The sequence below is a fragment of the Eurypyga helias genome, unplaced genomic scaffold (assembly GCF_000690775.1).
Source record: "Eurypyga helias isolate BGI_N326 unplaced genomic scaffold, ASM69077v1 scaffold2413, whole genome shotgun sequence".
NCBI lineage: Eukaryota > Metazoa > Chordata > Aves > Eurypygiformes > Eurypygidae > Eurypyga > Eurypyga helias.
In genome coordinates, this window is record NW_010241665.1 from 1 (window position 1) to 17811 (window position 17811).

The following is a 17811-nucleotide window of genomic DNA, read 5'->3' on the forward strand; positions in this document are numbered from 1 at the left end:
AACGTATTTCGGTTGGGGTTTTCCCGGTGCCGAGCGCGGTGGTGCGAGGACGGGAGCCGGGAGCGTTGCGGAACTCCCGGAGGATGCGGGTTCGATGAGCCTCTGCTGCGGGAACTCCGAACGGCTCCGCTTTGCCTTTTAAAGCGCGGGGAGACAGGTAGTTGGGAAGAGAGGTAGTTGGGCTCTGCTCGCTTTAACGTGCTTGGGTTTAGTTGGATTTGACGGAAATGTGCTCACCGGCAGGTGTTTAAAAAAAACCCTACAACATCGCACTTCAGGCCAAATGAGAGGTTAATGATGAAAATCGTCGTGCGTGCAGGCAGCGGATAGGAGTCAGTTGGGTGATTTCTGGTCCTCTGCTGTCTTTTGGGGAGCTCCATTAAATTCCGCGTGCGTCCGTCCTCTTCACGTGGTGTCGTTCGAAAGGAAAAATAACCCCCAGGTGGTGTGGGTTTTGCATGCACCCGCCTTCGCCAGCCCTAACTCCCCGGAGTTGTGCCTGGTGCTCCCGGGGAGCCGAAGATGCCCGGTCCGTGTCCAGAGCCCTGCTATTTATAAGACTTGGCAGAGCGAGGGAGGAGGAGGGAGGGATGCAGCACCAGGCTGTGGTTTGCCTTTTGCATAAACTACCGAGACAGGTTGCATATTGTTTGAGATGTTGCATCGGGGGAGGATTGGGGGGGTGGGGGAGAGAGGTGCAGAAGCTGAAGCGTTCCTAATCCTTCTCTTCTAGGGACCGTGGATCCGTGAAACGCTTCCCTCCGATGTGAATGCAGTGTCCCCTGTGGGATGCAGTAGGTGATGCCCAGCTCTACTGCAATGGCAATTGGAGCTCTCTCGAGTTCTCTTCTCGTAACCTGCTGCCTCATGGTTGCCCTCTGTAGCTCCACCATACCTGTACAAAAACTGGCCAAGGCTCAAGACAAACAGGAGATAAAGGCGAGCCAGGAAAAGAGGGATCACACGTCTACAAGGGACAGCCAGGCAGGCCCGGGGAAAATGAATGAGATCGGCAGGAGCAGGAGGGAGGAGGGTGGCAGGGACTGGAAGAGCAAAGGAAACAGGAACTACTCGAACAAGGAGTCTTGGACTAAGCAAAAGCAGGCGTGGAACAGCCAGGGGACGAGCAGTAAATCCGGGAGCATTCAAGTGCAAGAGCAAAGGGACGCCGCTGCCGAGGAACCTCAGGTGGCTGAAGATCCGTCTCTCCCAGAAGCTGTTGCGAGCGTCACCCCCGAGCCTCCGGAGGAGTACGCCTACCCGGACTACCGTGGGAAAGGCTGCGTGGACGAGAGCGGCTTCGTCTACGCCATCGGGGAGAAGTTTGCGCCGGGCCCCTCCGCCTGCCCCTGCCTCTGCACTGAAGAGGGCCCACTGTGCATACAGCCCGAGTGCCCCAGGCTCCACCCTCGCTGCGTCCATGTGGACACCACGCAGTGCTGCCCGCAGTGCAAGGAGAGGAAGAACTACTGCGAGTTTCGAGGGAAGACCTACCAGACCCTAGAGGAGTTCATGGTAAGGCCCCAAGGGCGTTTGGTGGGTCCTTCTCTTCTTTAAAGTGGTCTTTCAGGGGCCGTTCTGGGTCTTCCCCTCCGCTTTTCGTTTCAGTGTTGACACTACTTCTGCGGGGCTGTAAAATATTCCCCTCAAACATGACCTTTCTTGCTCTGTGGTACTGTAACATTTTTAAGTGAGGGGGCTGATCTTTATTAATTCCTTTGGTATTTACATTAAAAAGTGCTACTTGAAAGGATGCTGCTCGGCAGTGGCGTGGATTTTATGAAAATTTTCGGCAATACCTTTGTTTCCTTATTTAACTGTTAACTTTGAAACTTCTGCCCTGCAGGGATCGAGGAGGGTTTTATGGGCTGGCTTCTGTTCCTAGTAATCAGTCTGTGATGGTAACTTTTTCCTAACAGTCATCTCTCTTTTCCTTTTTAACCCTCTGAACTATGCTGCCAAGGTTGCATAATATTTGCTATTGGAGAGTGACTGTGGGTCTTCTTTTTAATAAGAACGTGGTTCGCAATCTGGTTCACAGTGATACCTGAGCAGGGGACTCAGAAAGCTTTATGTTTAGGGAAATCCTTTTAGACAGGGGCCTTTTTAGCATTATCCTACAAGGTCATCGTCACTGAAAATGCAGTTTAACTACAGAGCAGTGAAAAGTTCTGGAGTTGGGGCCAATTTCCCAGTTACTTACCTTGCCTTTTTCCTTTTAGTGTTTTATTGTGGCTGAGATCTGCAAGCAGCCTCTAAGAATTTGCATGTGAGTAACTCTTAGATGCAGGGCTGGTCCAAAACCTGTTTCTGAACAGAGCAGAGATTCTTTTTGAGCTGTTGAGGGAAGTATGAAATCAAGTTCTGGGTTCTGGAAGGTTGAGCCCCTCTCAGGATGGAGAAAAAGAAAATGTATTTGTAAAGGCAGTAAGTAAGTTGCCACCTCTGCTGTCTGTGGTACTTGTGTGTTCCTGGAAACTTAAACTTCGATTCATAATGTCTTTCTGTATTCTTCAACTTACTGAAAAATAAATAAAGGAGTTGAATTGCTTTCTCCAGAATAAATCACAGTGTTTTCCCCTTGCTCCCTTTAGGCAGTAATGTGTAGAGCACTAGTGGATTTTGAAGCATGGCAGAAAGTATTGTATCGTCCTCCCTTTTTCAGTGTCGCCCTCAAGGATCGCATTCAGCTTCGGGGTGGCAGTTTTCCACTTGAAGAGGGAGAAGGTACTTTTAACAGCAGCTAGTTGGTCTGACCTTTTCAGAGCTGGATTGTGAGATCCTTCCTTTGCCACTGAAGTTAATTATGAGGGGTGGCCAAACCAGTGATGCTTCTGCACACGTTCTCCGTGGGTCAGAGTTTTAAAGGCGTCTCCTCGCTCTTCATTCACACTCTTCTAACGAGTTGCATTTCTTTGTCTTTTTATGTAGTGGTGTCCTGTTAATGGCTGTAAAGCAAGCCTTAAAATACCTTACAGTGTTAAGCGTGTTGTGAGAAAATAAAACCTTAGGGCTCCCTATTGCATGTGAACATGGCTGGCAGCCTTGGTAAAAAGGGAGTGCTGAACTGTGACATTTACAGAAATATTCTGGAAAGACTTTGGCCTTCAGCTTTTTTTTTTATAACCCCATTCAGCCTTCAGCCCTTGTGTGGATACCTGCCTGTAACAAAACGTAGGTTCCCTTACCTCTTTGTGTTAGCCAGCTTCGGGAACAGGAGTGAGAAGGGATGCCTGCTCGGGATGCGCGAGGGAAGTTACTGACGCAGTTAGGCGGTGGAACTACAGCCCGTTTATTTTGATGTGTGTGGACCTTGGTTTTCAGTTGAGCTTCAGCGCTGGTTCTGGTACTGTGGGCACAAAACAGTGAATGCAGCTGTTTGCCCATTGTGGAGATGTCTGGCGAGGAAGGGTACAGATGTTGTCAGATTGCCACTCTCAGTGCAAGCAATTCCCAATGCAAGTAAGTGCACATGGTGTCAGAGGTCATTTTACAAGTTTAAAGATTTCGAACATCATTTTACGAGTTTAAAGTTGATGACCTTATAGAGGTTACTAATATGCTATGTCTTGATTAAGGTCGGGGAAGGAGTGACAAACGGATAGGGATGTGATTTTTTTTCTGCGTCTACACCTAGTATTTATTTGTGGCAAAGAGTACTAGACATCACTGAAGGAAGAAAAAGCTGACCTCCTAGGCGACATTCTCTGCACAATCATTTACGTATAGAAGTGTCAGCATCCATGCAAGTTTGGGAGCTTGCTTATACAGAATTCATAATGTGGCTTGACATGGCAAAAAATTGCCCTGACCAGAGGCAGTGCTAACCTGGAAGCTGAATGTGCCTGGGAATGGGAGGTTCGATGCATTTCTTCTTCCATTCATGGTCCTTCCTGCAGGCCTCACCTGTGTGTGCGTATGCACGTGGTTTTTGAAAAGGAGATGGCTGTCGACACAAAACGCAGCACTGGTGTGGAGGAAGGATGAGGTCTCTCCATCAGCACCACTCTATTCCTCTGTGGGTATCGGGAGGCAGGATGGCAGAGGGATCACTGTATCTGTACGAGTGGAACTGGGAACAAAAGCCTTAATTGGTGAAATGCAGCGAGGATAGGATTCTGCGCTGGAAGTGGCTGCGCACATGCTCCAGTAGATGTTTTTGCAGTCTTACAGTAAGATTGGAAAAGGCAGGCTGACTTACAAAGTCGTAGCCTTACAAGAGCCATCAATTATCTTCAGAAGTGTAGCGTTTGGGAACGACCTACGTTTCTGAAAGCTGTTGCTTCGTCTGTTGTCTTTATAATTTCTCTGCTACCAAAGATTTTATTTATTTGTGAATAAGTTACTTGGAAATCTGGAAGTCAATAAACCCAAATGGATTATGGAACATCTGTGGTATTTTGAAGGCACAAAGAAGTAAAACCAGGGCTGGTATGTTTATTCTTGTCAGCCTAACCCCATTCATGTTCTCCCGAGTTGTGTAAGTGGCAAGAAAATACTAATTAAAAATACAGCGCAATAGCAAATAAATTTGGGATTATGATTTGGGTTGGGTTTTTTTGTTTGCTTGTCTTTTTTTTAACTTAAGATTTTTTCAAGATTCAAGGAACCAAATGTAGTTTATATATATTTTTTTAATTCAGATTTTTTATTGGTTTAATGTGTTTGTGTTTGTTTTCTTTATTAAAGTTTGGCAAGTAGAAAGGGGGAAGAGAAAGCTCAAGTTACTTGGGACCAGAACTTCAATGAGAGCAAATGATTTGTTACTTCTTAATTGACAGTTTACACTAAGTTGCTGGATAAACCTACTACCCTTACTAAGCTACAGTTTTCTTCATGCCCCAGTAGTGGGAAATCTACCTGTTTACACAATGGTGTGTGTGCTGTTTTTACAACATCTGCAACTCCATTTATACATCTGCTTGTAAACTTCCCTTTAAACAATTCTAAAGAAGTTGGTTTGTTTGGTTTGTTTGTTTTCCATCTGTACTTGACTTTCTACAGGTTTTACGGCTGCCTGGTGAATTCGTAGAACTTCTGTTCCTCTTCTTGTCTTCCCACAGTGTTTGCATAGGCAGAACTACTGCTGCTGTAGAGTTAATAGCCTCGTCTGTAGACCACAGGGATGCAGTATCATTAGTCTTCAGAGAGCGGTTGGTAGGCGGTATTGTTTCCAGTCCAGCCTGGTTATGTCAGATGTGCTAAGCCTGAGTGCTGCTGGGCTGGTCGTTTCCCGGGCAAACAAACAGGATGCTCAGTGCATTGGCTGCCGCTAGGAACTGTGCTGATGGGAATGGGTTTACGTTGTAAGAGGAGAAGAGAGGAAATGAAGGATCGAATGTGTTTATTCCAATTTGTTCAGCTGTTGCTACATTACACACTGTGTTACTGTCTTTCTCTGGTGATGATTATGTTTCCGAGTATTAGGTTGCCATTAAGATATGGAAAGAAGTGGAGTTTTTCTACAGTTCCTTTTACATCCTGATGGTAGACAAAAAGCAAGGCACTACTGTTTAGTCCAAAGATGAACAAAGGTTGACACTAATACAATTTTGGTAGCCGCGGGGGTTCACTTACATGCCTGAAAAGAAATAAACACATGGAGACCTTCCTTAACTCTGCTACCATTACTCATATTGCTGGGCTGTGCAGATGACAGTAATTATTAAAGGTGTACTAAATGTATTCCCCTGAAATCCCATGAATACACATGAAGGGCATTATGCATTAACTGTGTACTTTGTTCATGAAAGATGCAGCCTGCAAGTGTATGTGCTGTACAGGATGGAAATGCATTATTCTGAGTCATCATTATTAGATGAAGATTAGATCAATTTTGTTTCTCATTCAGTAGTATTTTTGGTGCTTCATTAAATGGCTTCTCGTTCTAAGAATTTTAGGCATCTGTCAAATTTGGAATTCTAGTAAACAACCTACTTAATTAGAATATGTTTAAAATTTACAGATGAGAGATTTTAGGAATAACATCTGTGTGCTGCCTTGTTTCCTGATTATCATTCAGATACTCTAGTTTTTACATCACTTCTAATATTGAACAGCACAGCTACTAAGCAGTGTCCTGGGAGAGAGAATATCTGTTGTTGTAGTTACTGGTCTCATTGAACTGTGATGATTGGCAAATTTGCATCTTTTTAAAGTCTTGGCAAAAAATATTAAAACTGATTGAAAGCTATAGGTTTGCCTTGTTAAGCCTGATCCTTGGAATTAAGTTCTGGTAGCTTTGATCAAGTAAGATTCCTTAAAAATAATAGTAAATAAAAAATCAGTCCTCCTTCTAAAGCATGTTTTTATAATTTAGTAAGTGTTGCTTCTGGATATAACTCCAGAGGGAAGGATTCTTACTATTGACTTGCAGATTGTTAGAATCTCAGGTTTGCTGACAACTCAAAATTTCACGTGCAGTTCAAGTGATTGCCTGGAATACCTGAGCCTCTTTACTGAACACTGGATCAGAAACATCTGCTGACACTCTGGCTCTGCAAGCGAATGTGGCAGTTTATAAACAATTACAGGGCAAAGTTCTTGTCTCAAAGCCTGGAATAAATATCTGCAGTACTGGGCTGTCAGCCTCCTTGTAGCACTTTCCAAATGTCTGGTGTGGTGTTATCCTTGGTGGAGTGCAAAGCAAAGAGAAAACTGGAAGGGAGTAGCTAGCAAAAGAAGCCTAAAATAAATAATAGTAATAAAAGCCGAAAGCAACACAGCAAGAGACCCTGTTTAGGCTTTCTAAGCAGAGGGGATGATGTGAAAGGTATGTAGTGCATAAGCAAATAACAACCCTGGCAGGTGGGAAGAGAAGTGGCAAAGCATGGATGAGCATTTAGTTGGAGGTGAATGCTGTGCAAGCATCAGCATGTTTGAACTTCGGAATTGAGAAGGATGTAAAAGAGGCAAGCAAGTAGAGAATGGATTTGAGGAAAATGTGATGGGCTGCCTGAGAAATAGAGAGAAGAAACCAGATGATCTGCAAGTTAGACGTCTGGATGATTCTTCACAAGGAATAATTTGGTTTAGATTTGAGTTTAGTCTGCTTTTATTGGAGAAATGCAGCAGGTGATTGTTTGGCATCAGATGGAATCTGGAATGAAAAAGGGTCTATATAAAAATTCTAGGTTTACTTTACATCCTTACATCCTTAAGTAAACCTAGAATCTGCACAGATTATCAATTTAGAGGATCACTGGTAATACCATTCAGCTGCATTTTCACCTTGCGCTCTGAGCATGGATGCCACTGTGGTTGTTTTTGGAGTACAGCAATGAGATTTACAGTGTACCATTTATTGCTCTTTAGCATCCTTGTTTCCCTCTACCTCCAGTTCCTTGTGTGGTACGCAGACATCAGCGTTGCAGCGTGCCGTGCCTGCTCGGGAACACTGAAGAGGACAGCTGGAACTGTACATGTGAAAAATGCAGATATTTGAAAGTCCATTTTTTTTTTCCTAAATAGGGCCTTGCTGTTTTGTTTGGAATTAATTTCTTTGAAGTAGGTCATTCAAGTAATTATCTCATGGTACTCCTATTTTGTAGAGTTCTTTAAAACCAGTAACATTTCAGAAGATAAAGAAGATGACCTGTATTTTGCTTCACCCCTTTCTTTGAATTGCAATTTCTTTTCAGAAAGTTACCGGTATTACAAGAATGGCCCAGATACAATTAACATATGGGAAATACCTGAATTCAGAGGATGGGTTTTTTCCTGTTTCTCTTTAAAAATTATAATTCTCAATAAAATGCAACTTACTGCTACCAAAAAGCTTTCAAACCTGGAAAAATTGCAGTAAGGATTTCCATTAAAAGAAGGTTCATATTTCATTTAGCAAATATTTTTCTTCTTCAAATACAGCATTTTTGCTAAATTATTTTTTGAACCTCAAGTAGGATCAAACCAGGTTTTGTCTAAATTTTGAACTTAAATTGCTGAAAGTTCATTAGAAATATCGTAGGGAAATTTTTGCTTTATTTGTGTTAAAAGTCTAAAGTGTTCTTGTTCCCAAGATCCCTTTGACTTTCCCGTTTGGGGCACAGGTTCAGAGCAGAACCCGTGTGTTTTTCTGGTGCGGTTCTGTAATTTTGCAGGAGCCCACCTTCGCGCTCTGCATTATTCAGACCACAAAAAGCATTGTTTTAAAGGGGGGAGGAAAAAGAGGTGAAGGAAAGAAGAATGCAGGCGGGAAGGTAGGCATGCACTCTTCAGGAGGGCATTAATTGAAAGAGTTAAAAGATGGCTGGGTTTGTGTTCCAGGTTTCTCCGTGCGAGAAGTGTCGCTGTGAAGCCAATGGAGAAGTGCTGTGCACTGTCTCAGCTTGTCCCCAGACGGAGTGCGTGGACCCGGTGTATGAGCCCGATCAGTGCTGTCCTATCTGCAAAAATGGTGAGTGATGGCTGCAAAACTGAAAGGGGGCTTCTGCCAGAGAGACCCACGGTGCTCTGTCCTCGTTTTGAAAAATAATGGCAATATTTTCATTTTTCCCCAAATGGAGGTGGGGAAGAGTGTTCTGTGGGCGGTGTCTTCCCAGTGTGAGAACCCAGATCTTCCCTTGTCTGTGATGGACTTGATTATGACCTACAGGGAGTTTTGTTACCCAGGAGACAATTAGGGTGTTAATACCAGATAATGATGTGGCTTCTGAATATAAATTTTGCATGGATTCACTGTGGATATGTTTTATATAGGCACACAAAACAGAACTCAGGCTCATCGTGTTACACACCTTTCAACATGAATAGTAAAAGTTACTTTTGTTCTCCCTTCTTATTTGTTCCCCTTTCAGAAAGAGATTCTTCTCTTTTTTTTTTCCTGAGGCAAATCAAATGTACCTTATTGAGCTCATTTAATTTTCATAACTAAATGAATTAAACTCCCAAGTTTAATTGAATATTTTTCGTAACTAAATTAGACAGAAAGTCTCTCTACTCCCAGCAAGGGCTTGCATTAGATCAAAGTCTTGGTCTATTTAGAGGAAAGAAATTACATGACACAGTAGCTCATCACTTATAAAGAAGAAGTGATAATTTATTAATAGAAATGAAAGCTGCAAAATCTCAAATGAAATTATATTTTAAATGAAAAAAGACATTTAAAAATACTCAGATAATTTGCAGCTATATATTATTTTTCTAGAATAGGTGAGTTCCATTACATTAGCTAAAACAAACTGATTAAAATTGTGGAAAAGCTAGGAGAGGAGAGGAGTGTACAGCATCTGCTTTCCGCAAATTCAACAGTAGATGATAAGGGATAGTTAATTGCATTGGAGGAGTTTCATTTGTATGGGTATAAAAGTAATTGCTTCATATCCCTTAATTGGTTGTTACAACCCTGAAGGAATTTGTTCTCAGCTGTACAGCTTAAGGGCACTCTGCTTTTGGAGATGAGGACAGGCATTTTTTGAGGCATTTAGGGACTATTCCTGAGAAAGGCTGAATTTGGGAGTTGGTGGTGTGACAGCTAGCTGGTCCGGAGGATCCTTTAGCATTTGTTTGGTGCAAGAGCCTTCCTCACGTGCTCACAGGCTTTTCATGTGCACCACGCTGTGCTGCAGTTCTCCCCTTCGGAGTGACTCTTGGCAGGCAAAAGGTCTGTTTTCAGTGTCGGGGGTGACGTTACAAGCATTCCACATTCCATCTATGTGGTCTTTCCCACTGAATTTCTCCAGCGGTCTTAACACTGTTTGGAGCTGGATTGACTTTCCGTCTACGCACCTTTTCCCACAAGCATCACCGTAATGCACAGTGGTGGCCATCTCCCAGCGGTGGCTTGCCTTTAAACTAAGGGGGTACAGCAGTGTGGGACTTGGCTTGACTGTTGGCGTAGTCCGCTGACACGCTTCCCAGAAATAGGGGCCTTTGAAAAAAAAACTGTACGTAGAACGGGCCTTAGTTGTGGGGAGGCTGCCTTCCATCAGAGCGCTAAAGCTGAATTAGCTGAGTTCTGCCTGCAAGAAAAGTGTGGTCTCATCCTCAGCTTCTGAATCCCCAATATTACTTGCATATTCCTTGGATATAACCACAGGCTGGCATCCCTGACCCAGTTTCAGACCAAGGTGACCAGAGCTGCCTGTTTCCAGTGAGCTGTACTGTCACTTCTCTGCATGTCAGAGAACCAAGAGTGGCTTTCCTTGTTAGCTTTTAGAGGAGGAAAAAAGCCATTAACAATAACAACAAAACCAAGATAGTTCTGAAGCAGCTCAACTTTTCTAGCTTTGGTAGCGTATCACAAAGGAATTTCTGAGGAATCCTCTCCATCTGGGGAATGCATTTAAAAATCAAAAATACCAAGCTGTTTGCTTGAAGAGCTTATTTTAAAGCATGGGACATGTGCAGTTTGCAAGTAACTTCAGTGAATTGCTGAATGTTTTTAATTAGATCGGAGCAAAAACCTACTGAGCAGGAAAACCTAGCCTGCCTCATCCCCTCATTTTCAAGCCTACTGGAACAAATGCACTGTGAATGCGAGTCGGGGAAACAATCACCGCGTTGTGCTTCAGGGTGGATCGTTGCAGTGATGACATCAGTGACGTGGTGTTAGTGACCCAAAAGAGCTTGGGTGATGTACAGACAGCTCAGCTGCATAACCTGAGTGTTGGGAAAGGTGGAGCCCTGGAAAGCGTACAAGCAAGGTGACTGCTGCCGTGAGCTGTGTCCTGCCCTTGGTAGAGCAAGAAGCGGCGGGAGGCGAAGTTTAGGTTCTTTACATACACTAACATTTGCGTGGCAAAAGTGCATGGTCAGACTCTGATTTCCTTCCCTTCTTCTGGCACTTCACAACATACAACGCTTCCCCAAATTGCCTGGCCTGTGGATCGCTGGCAGTGAACCAACTGGGCGAGAGCTAAGCAACCGCATCTGTCGCTGGTAAGACCACATACAAGTGCCCAGTTAAGAGTTATGGAGGAGATCTAGTGAAACACTGCCATTATTAGAAATTAATGATTTTGGCCTCAGGGTGGGTGTGAGACACTGTGCATTATCCCTCGTGCAAAGGAGGGGATATAGTTGATTTCCCCAACCTGATTCCACTGAAGTGCTGGCAACTCTTCAGATGAGGAGTGGATAGGCAACTGCACATCAGGCTTACACAACTGCATGTGTGTGTAGGTATAGACTTACTTTCAATGTAAGAAATAGTGAATGGAAAACTTCCAGAGCAAAGGACAGTCTTATGAGTAGGATTTAATAATCTATATCGCATCCTGACTTTCAAGAAAGAGCCTACATACTTGCATAGCGGAAGACATCTTCTTTGCGGGCAGGGACAGGGAGTAATTAAAAGAAGTATCTGCTCTGAAAAATAGTTTACAGAAGGGATGAAAGGTGAGAAAATCTTGGGGTGAGGGAATTTTGCTGATTTTTGTGTGTCAGGTCACTACAGCTAAGGGAACTGTTTTGTGTTTATCTTATATACAAGCCTTGCAAGGAAGCAGGGTGGGGACAGGGGGGGAATGGAGGAGAGGCTTTCATCTTGTGTGGGTTGGTGCATTGAACTTCATGCTTTCAGTAACCAATGGCAGCAGCAACAAGAAATAACATCCAGAAGGTTAAATCTGACTTCAGAGAGTTGCATTAAGTAACAACTGCCCAATTCAGATCTCTGTCCTGCTTTACAGTACTAGTAACGTAGTTACTTCTGTAGAAGCCATCCCTGCTCACAGCGATATCGATAAGCTCAGATTTGGGTACAGACATTTCTACAGCTCGTATGGAGTGAAAGGTAAAGATAATAGGCACACAATTCCCTTTCCATTAGGAAAAGGCTGGGCACTTGTCACAGATTCATTTGAGGCAGTGGGAGGAGATGGGGGGTAATACTGAAAGTGAATTATCTTGCTAGATTAAATTACCTTGGTTGTCTGTTGCACTTCTGGTTCCAGTATTAGAGCCCTAATAGGCGTACACAGCTGAATGCCGCTTTGCCTGAAGCGTGCAGCCATGGAGCAGTCGATGGAGTTAAGGGTGGCCCTGCTCCTGCCAGTGTCTTTACAGGAGGATGAGATTAAGCCCACAGCCCACATGGAGCCTAGAGGAGAAGGTGGGGTTGCTAGAACAAAAACCACCTTGTCTAAGGTCCCCAAGATATTTTTATTTCATTATATGGCTGAAAGTTAGCCCCGGATGAGATGAAGCTGATCTTCCTACCATTTACCTATCTGTGCATCAGTGTTGTTTGTCTGTCTGCAGCAGAGAGAGCTGAGCTTCTCCTGTCAGCAAAGGCTCATTGCTGCGCTGCTGAAAATACAGGTGCTGATGCCCAGGGTCATATGTGTTCTCAGGGCCGTACCATCCACGGGAGATGTCTTTTCTCACCGTGCAATGGGGAGACTTTACTCTGGATGCAGCCATCTCGGGTGCCTTAGGTGGGATGACTCAGGACCTCATGTCATATTTAGGTTTGTAGTTATGGTTGAAATATATGGTTGGTTACCGCTGGTAAGGTGCAGGTCTAATATGATGTGGCCAGAAAGGGTAAATGGTTATGGTTTTGTACGCTGCTACTCTCAGGTTGACTCACTGAAACTTGCTTTAGTAACTTTATGTGCAATTACAGTGTTTAGGTATGAGGTGTCTTGAGAGTGCCTCTGAATGGCAAGTGGGGACCTTCGTCTCTGCAAAGGAGCTCCCAATGCGGGGTAAAAACCTGATGAAGGCTGGTAGAGCTGCCATCCCATTTTGTGACTCTTTGTACATGGGACTTTGTCTCACTGCAAGACTCAAAACTATTAAAAAATGGTGCTGATCAAGGCCATAGCCCCTGTGAGCTATCATCCCTCTAAAATCCATGTGGAGAGAAGTTGTGTTGGGCTGAGCGACCTGTCTGACCATAGCAAGGCTGAGGATGTTTATACTGGGCAGATAAAGGGAAGCTGCACCTTGGCAGCTCTCGTGATCTGGCTTTTTGCTGTTCCCTGCAGCCTCAGCTTTGCTCAAGCACCATGGAGAATCTGACCTGTAAAATCTAATGTCCTTCTGCAGTGTGTTTAAATAAAATATGATATGCCCTCAACCGTATGTGCCTTGATCTCAGCAATGAAGGAAGGACCATAATGCTGGTCAGGTAGAAGTCAAGGCAGGACTATTGCAAGGATCAGGAATTTAGTTGCTGTGAAATTTAAATAAATAGTGCCTTTGATTGTCCTCTCTTCCTATTTCTATTTTAAATATCTTTTTTTTTTCAGTCATGCTCTGGCAGCTAATGGGTGTATAGCAAAGAAGACACAGAAGTTTTAAAGCCCAAGAGTGATTCTTCAGTCTATGTTAGGAAGGGACCAAATCAGGTGGTCATGGTGGTCTGTTCTAGATTTAAAATATAGGAATCATGAAACGATTGTAAAGTGTGGTTTGTAAGATTGAAACAGTATTTAATTTATAAAAAAGGGAATTTACATTTAAAGATAATAACTTAATGAATTAGAAGCCATTGCAAACTAATCCCAGTTCCACCCATACTGTACGCGCCAGTGTGATTTGTTCCCTTCTGATGTGTTTGGTTCGGGCATTTGAACGCCTGGGTGTGCAGGGTAACGTTTGTTCCGTGTTTCTGTGTGCATGAGTCGCTTAGCAAAAACTTCTGCATAAACTTCCCTCTTCAATAGGCTGTGTTTCGCAAAGTGATTTATAATATGGGACTATTAACCAGGAAATATTAATGTTTCAGAGGGAATTAATGTTTCAGGGAGAAAAAACAACATTAAAGTTGCATGAACAGCTGCATGTGATTAAAATTGCCTAGTGAATATGCAGGTAGGTTGAAAATCTGCAGCAGATATTTTTGGCAGCTATTTATTGAAAATAAAGAAATATCAGACTTGCTTCTTAGTGGTTGCATTGGGCATTTGAAGTGGCTTCCAAATACGGTAGGTGAGGTCGGTAAAGTAGTTGCAGTATTTTTTGTTGTTGGTTTCTGCTGTTGAGGAAGTTCAGAGGAAGTTCAGTCTGTGTCGTCTTTATTCAAGCACTTTGTTTAACCCCATTTCATCTCTCTGATCACCTCCCTCGTTTTCTTTTTCGACTCTGAGGAGGTTGATGGCTACACAAGCTACGTGCGGTTGCTGTGCAGAAATCACACAATTCCCTTCTTGTGCCCTTTTTTCCACTGTTTGAATGTGCGTGGGTTACCACTGCAGAACGGGCTGAGCAAAGAATGGTACCAAACCCACACAGGCCTTGTCACTTCCAACTGTGCTGGGTTTGTGTGGTGGGGTTTTGGTAGTGGGAGAGGGGCTACAGGGGTGGCTCCTGTGAGAAGCTGCCTGAAGCTTCCCAGGCTCCAAGTTGGCCCTAACTCTGGCCATGGCTGAGGCAATCGGTGATGGTGGTAGTGTCTCTGGGATAACGTATTTAAGGGTGTGGGGAGGAAACTGCTGGGGTCTGAGGGATGGGATGGGATAGAGACACCCAGGCAGATCCCCAGGTCAGTGTGGAAAGGCAGGAGGAGTTGGGCCAGGAGTTGGGCCAGGGCAGAGGTTCCCCTGCAGCCCGTGGTGAGAGGGCAGGCTGTGCCCCTGCAGCCATGGAGGGTCACGGGGAGCAGAGACCCCCCTGCAGCCTGGGGAGGGCCCCACGCCGGAGCAGGCGGCTGTGCCCGAAGAGCCCATAACTCCATGGTAAGCCCGTGCTGGAGCAGGCTGCTCCTGAAGACTGCACTCCATGGGAGGGACCCACACTGGAGCAATTCGTGAAGAACTGCTGCTGCCCGTGGGAAGGACTCACATTGGAGAAGTTCGTGGAGGACTGTCTGCTGTGGGAGGGACCCACGCTGGAGCGGGGGCAGAGTGTGAGAGGGGGGGCAGAGTGTGAGAGGTCTTCCCGCTGAGGAGCAAGAAACAGCAGAGATAACATGTGACGGACTGACCACAACCCCCATTGCTCTGTCTGCCTGTGCTGCTCAGGGGAAGGAGATAGAGAAATGGGGAGCAAAGATGAGCCTGGGAAGAAGGGAGGGGTGGAGGGAAGGTGTGTTTTTTTTTTTTAAAGATCTGGCTTTATTTCTCATTGCTCTACTCTGATTTGCTTGGGAACGATTTGATTGGGAACTAATTAAATTAATTTTTCTTCCCCAAGTTGAGTCTGTTTTGCCCGCTGACCATAACAGGTAAGGGATCCCTCCCTGTCCTTGCCTTGACCCACGAGCCTTTCCTTATGTTTTCTCCACCACATCCCAGCGGGGGTGAGTGAGCAGGCAGCTGCATGGTGTTTTGTTGCCAGCTGGCCTAAACCATGACACCAACTCACATACATGTGCAGGCATGCACATGGGATTCAGGGTTGACTTGGTAGTTTCATGTTGAGCTGGCTAAGTAGTGGTAGGTGTTATTTCCTCTATGGGTATTTATTTAATGTACAAGTTATGTTGACTTCCAGGGTATATGCTTTTTATTCCTAATGATAGAAAGCAGTCATGGGATGAGAAGGATCTGGCTGAAGATAGGGCATAAGTATCCTGTTGTATGGAGCCTAAATCAGTTACCAGGACAAACCTATTTATATAGTGTATATGTATTTATTGCACATACATATAGTGTGGGTTTTGGTGGGGTTTTTTTTCGCCAAGAAGCCAAAATGCTTTCAGTTGAGAGTTCTGCTGTCTAAAGGCAGCTATACGTGTCTCTGAGTGTAAAGCATCCTGTCATTTTGCTGAGACACTTGAGGACAATCAGAAGTTATGCTAGTGTTCAGTATTTAAAGTAGTACTTAAGTAGGAGGATGTAGAAGAGCCTATTAAAATATAAAAGCAGTGTATCCTAGAAGCTTTCCAGAACTCACTCTGCAATATTTTCTCATTACAGGCTGCTACAGTGAGCCTGAGAAGCATTTCTTTGACAGACAGTTTTTCTCCTCTTACCTGATACTGCAAACTCGTATATCACAGCTAAATGCTGCTGTATCGGTCCTTTCCATGGCAGTTGCTTGCAGGGGGTGTCACTTTATTGTGGGTTGAAGCAAAAGTTGATGGTGATGTGCCCCAAATGGTTGTTTAGCAGTGGTGGTCCCAGGTGAGTGTGGGAAACAAGCCGCCAGCTCCTCATGGTGGAGGCAGAACTTCAGTGTGTCGTGGCTCCTGAGTTCTTTAAAAGATGTTTTGCTTCAACTCCAGAAGCAGAAAGATGAAAATGCTCTCTGTTCTGTACTGATAATAAAAAAAAGAAACTCTGCCATGCTTTGGTGAGGGGAAGAATAACTTTTCTGACAACTTTCATCTAATTAAAAAAAAACAACCAAACAAAAAAAAACCACCATCAAAAAAACCAAAACTGAGAAGGAGAGAGAGGAAGAGGGGTCTGATGTACCTTACGCTGCTCGCCACCGCAGTTTCAGGTATCTGTCGTCCTTGTTTAGTCCTGGATGCTGGTTCTAGCTCAGATAGGGAGGTGCCTTGGTGCTAATATCCACCCGGGTATTGGAGTACGCAGTGTGCTATTACTTGATTTGTCTTCCCTGACAGCTTCTCTTTTACATAGAGGTGCATTTGGGGATTTGCTTGTTTTCTAGTGAAAACAGCTAACCCACGCTCCTCAAAATGAAGTCATCGGTTGCTTTGGGATTTTGTTTGTTTGCTTGTTTTTAAGTTCTTTATGTAAGAATTTTCTGAGTTTGTACTGCGGTTTTATTTACCCACATAGAGACAGGCGAGATGTTTAAAACAGTGTTAACTTTGCTCCCCCGTGCTGCTACTGGATGTCTATTTTAATTTTGTATGTGTCGCTGATTGAAAATTGTGGCAAAGATTTGGGAGGCCTGTACGATTCCAAGGTCTGAAATACTTGTGTGCATCTTGCTGTATCCTTGGAATAATATTCCCTGTCAGTAGAATACTATAGTATTTGCTTAAATTATGAGCTCTTAGATTCTGAAACCCTGTCTTGCTCCAGTTTCACTTACCACAGGTTAATCCGTTATCCAGTGTTACCAGAGCCACTGCCACTGTCCACGTGAACTCTCTGTTGTATTCTTTGCACTTAATCCTGTTTGTAAATAAAGGAGTACTACAGCGATACACCAATAGGACTACATGGCTGATAAGTATTTTGCGGTGTGCTTAACAGGAGCAATGAAGGAAGATATATACCTTGTGTGTTTTGCTTTATATTCTTGTGGGTTTTTTCATTGCTATTTCATTAAGTTAAATGAGGCATCCAGGAGTGTGCTTGGCTTTGAGTGGAGGTGGAGGCTTATATTCAAGTGTTGTGGCATGTTAGTGTATTGGCAGTGCATCCCTCTGATGATAAATGATATATTCAAAATCGCCTTTTAAGTGCAATGTAATTTTCTCTGTTTATTTTTTACAGGAAATTAAGGTTAGGCATTAAGGAAGATGTGAATTGATCCAGGTGACTTACTGACTGATGGAAGCAGGGAATTGGCTGACTTTGTTAAACTTAATTTTTTAGCACTTTGCTCTTCTGGGGTTTGTGCTGTGCCTTTCCACACAGCGCAGGACTGCTGATGCGAGGCGTGCCTTATCCCAAAGAATGAGGAATTATGAGGAGTTATGTCTGAGGGCTTACATGAGCATGACAGCAATCTCTGAAGCTTTCTTCCAGTCCTGTTTGAACTGTATTTGTAAATGAAGTACAGATCTGATGAAAAGCAGGAAAACTTGGTTCCTTTCCTGCCATCAGTTTGACCAGGGGCTGACTTGTACACCTCTGCCTGTGTTTGGGAAAGGATTCTGTAGGAAGATGAGCAATGGGTTCTTAGGGGACAGGCTAAAAGCTTCTTGTATTTTTTATTAATATTTGTAAAATCGCAGTGCTTGTTTTTCTTGTTGCTCTAAATAGCATCTTAGAGTTT

General features: G+C 44.0%; 1 protein-coding gene across 1 annotated transcript in view; it reads left to right on the plus strand.

The window, feature by feature from the left end:
* Positions 1-801: 801 nt before the first annotated feature.
* VWC2 (von Willebrand factor C domain containing 2) overlaps positions 802-17811 on the plus strand; it is a 58580-nt gene continuing 41570 nt past the window's right edge. The window contains exons 1-2 of the mRNA XM_010148806.1: positions 802-1515; positions 8266-8395. Of these exons, the coding sequence (XP_010147108.1) occupies positions 802-1515; positions 8266-8395 (844 nt within the window). The remainder of the gene's footprint in view (positions 1516-8265; positions 8396-17811) is intronic.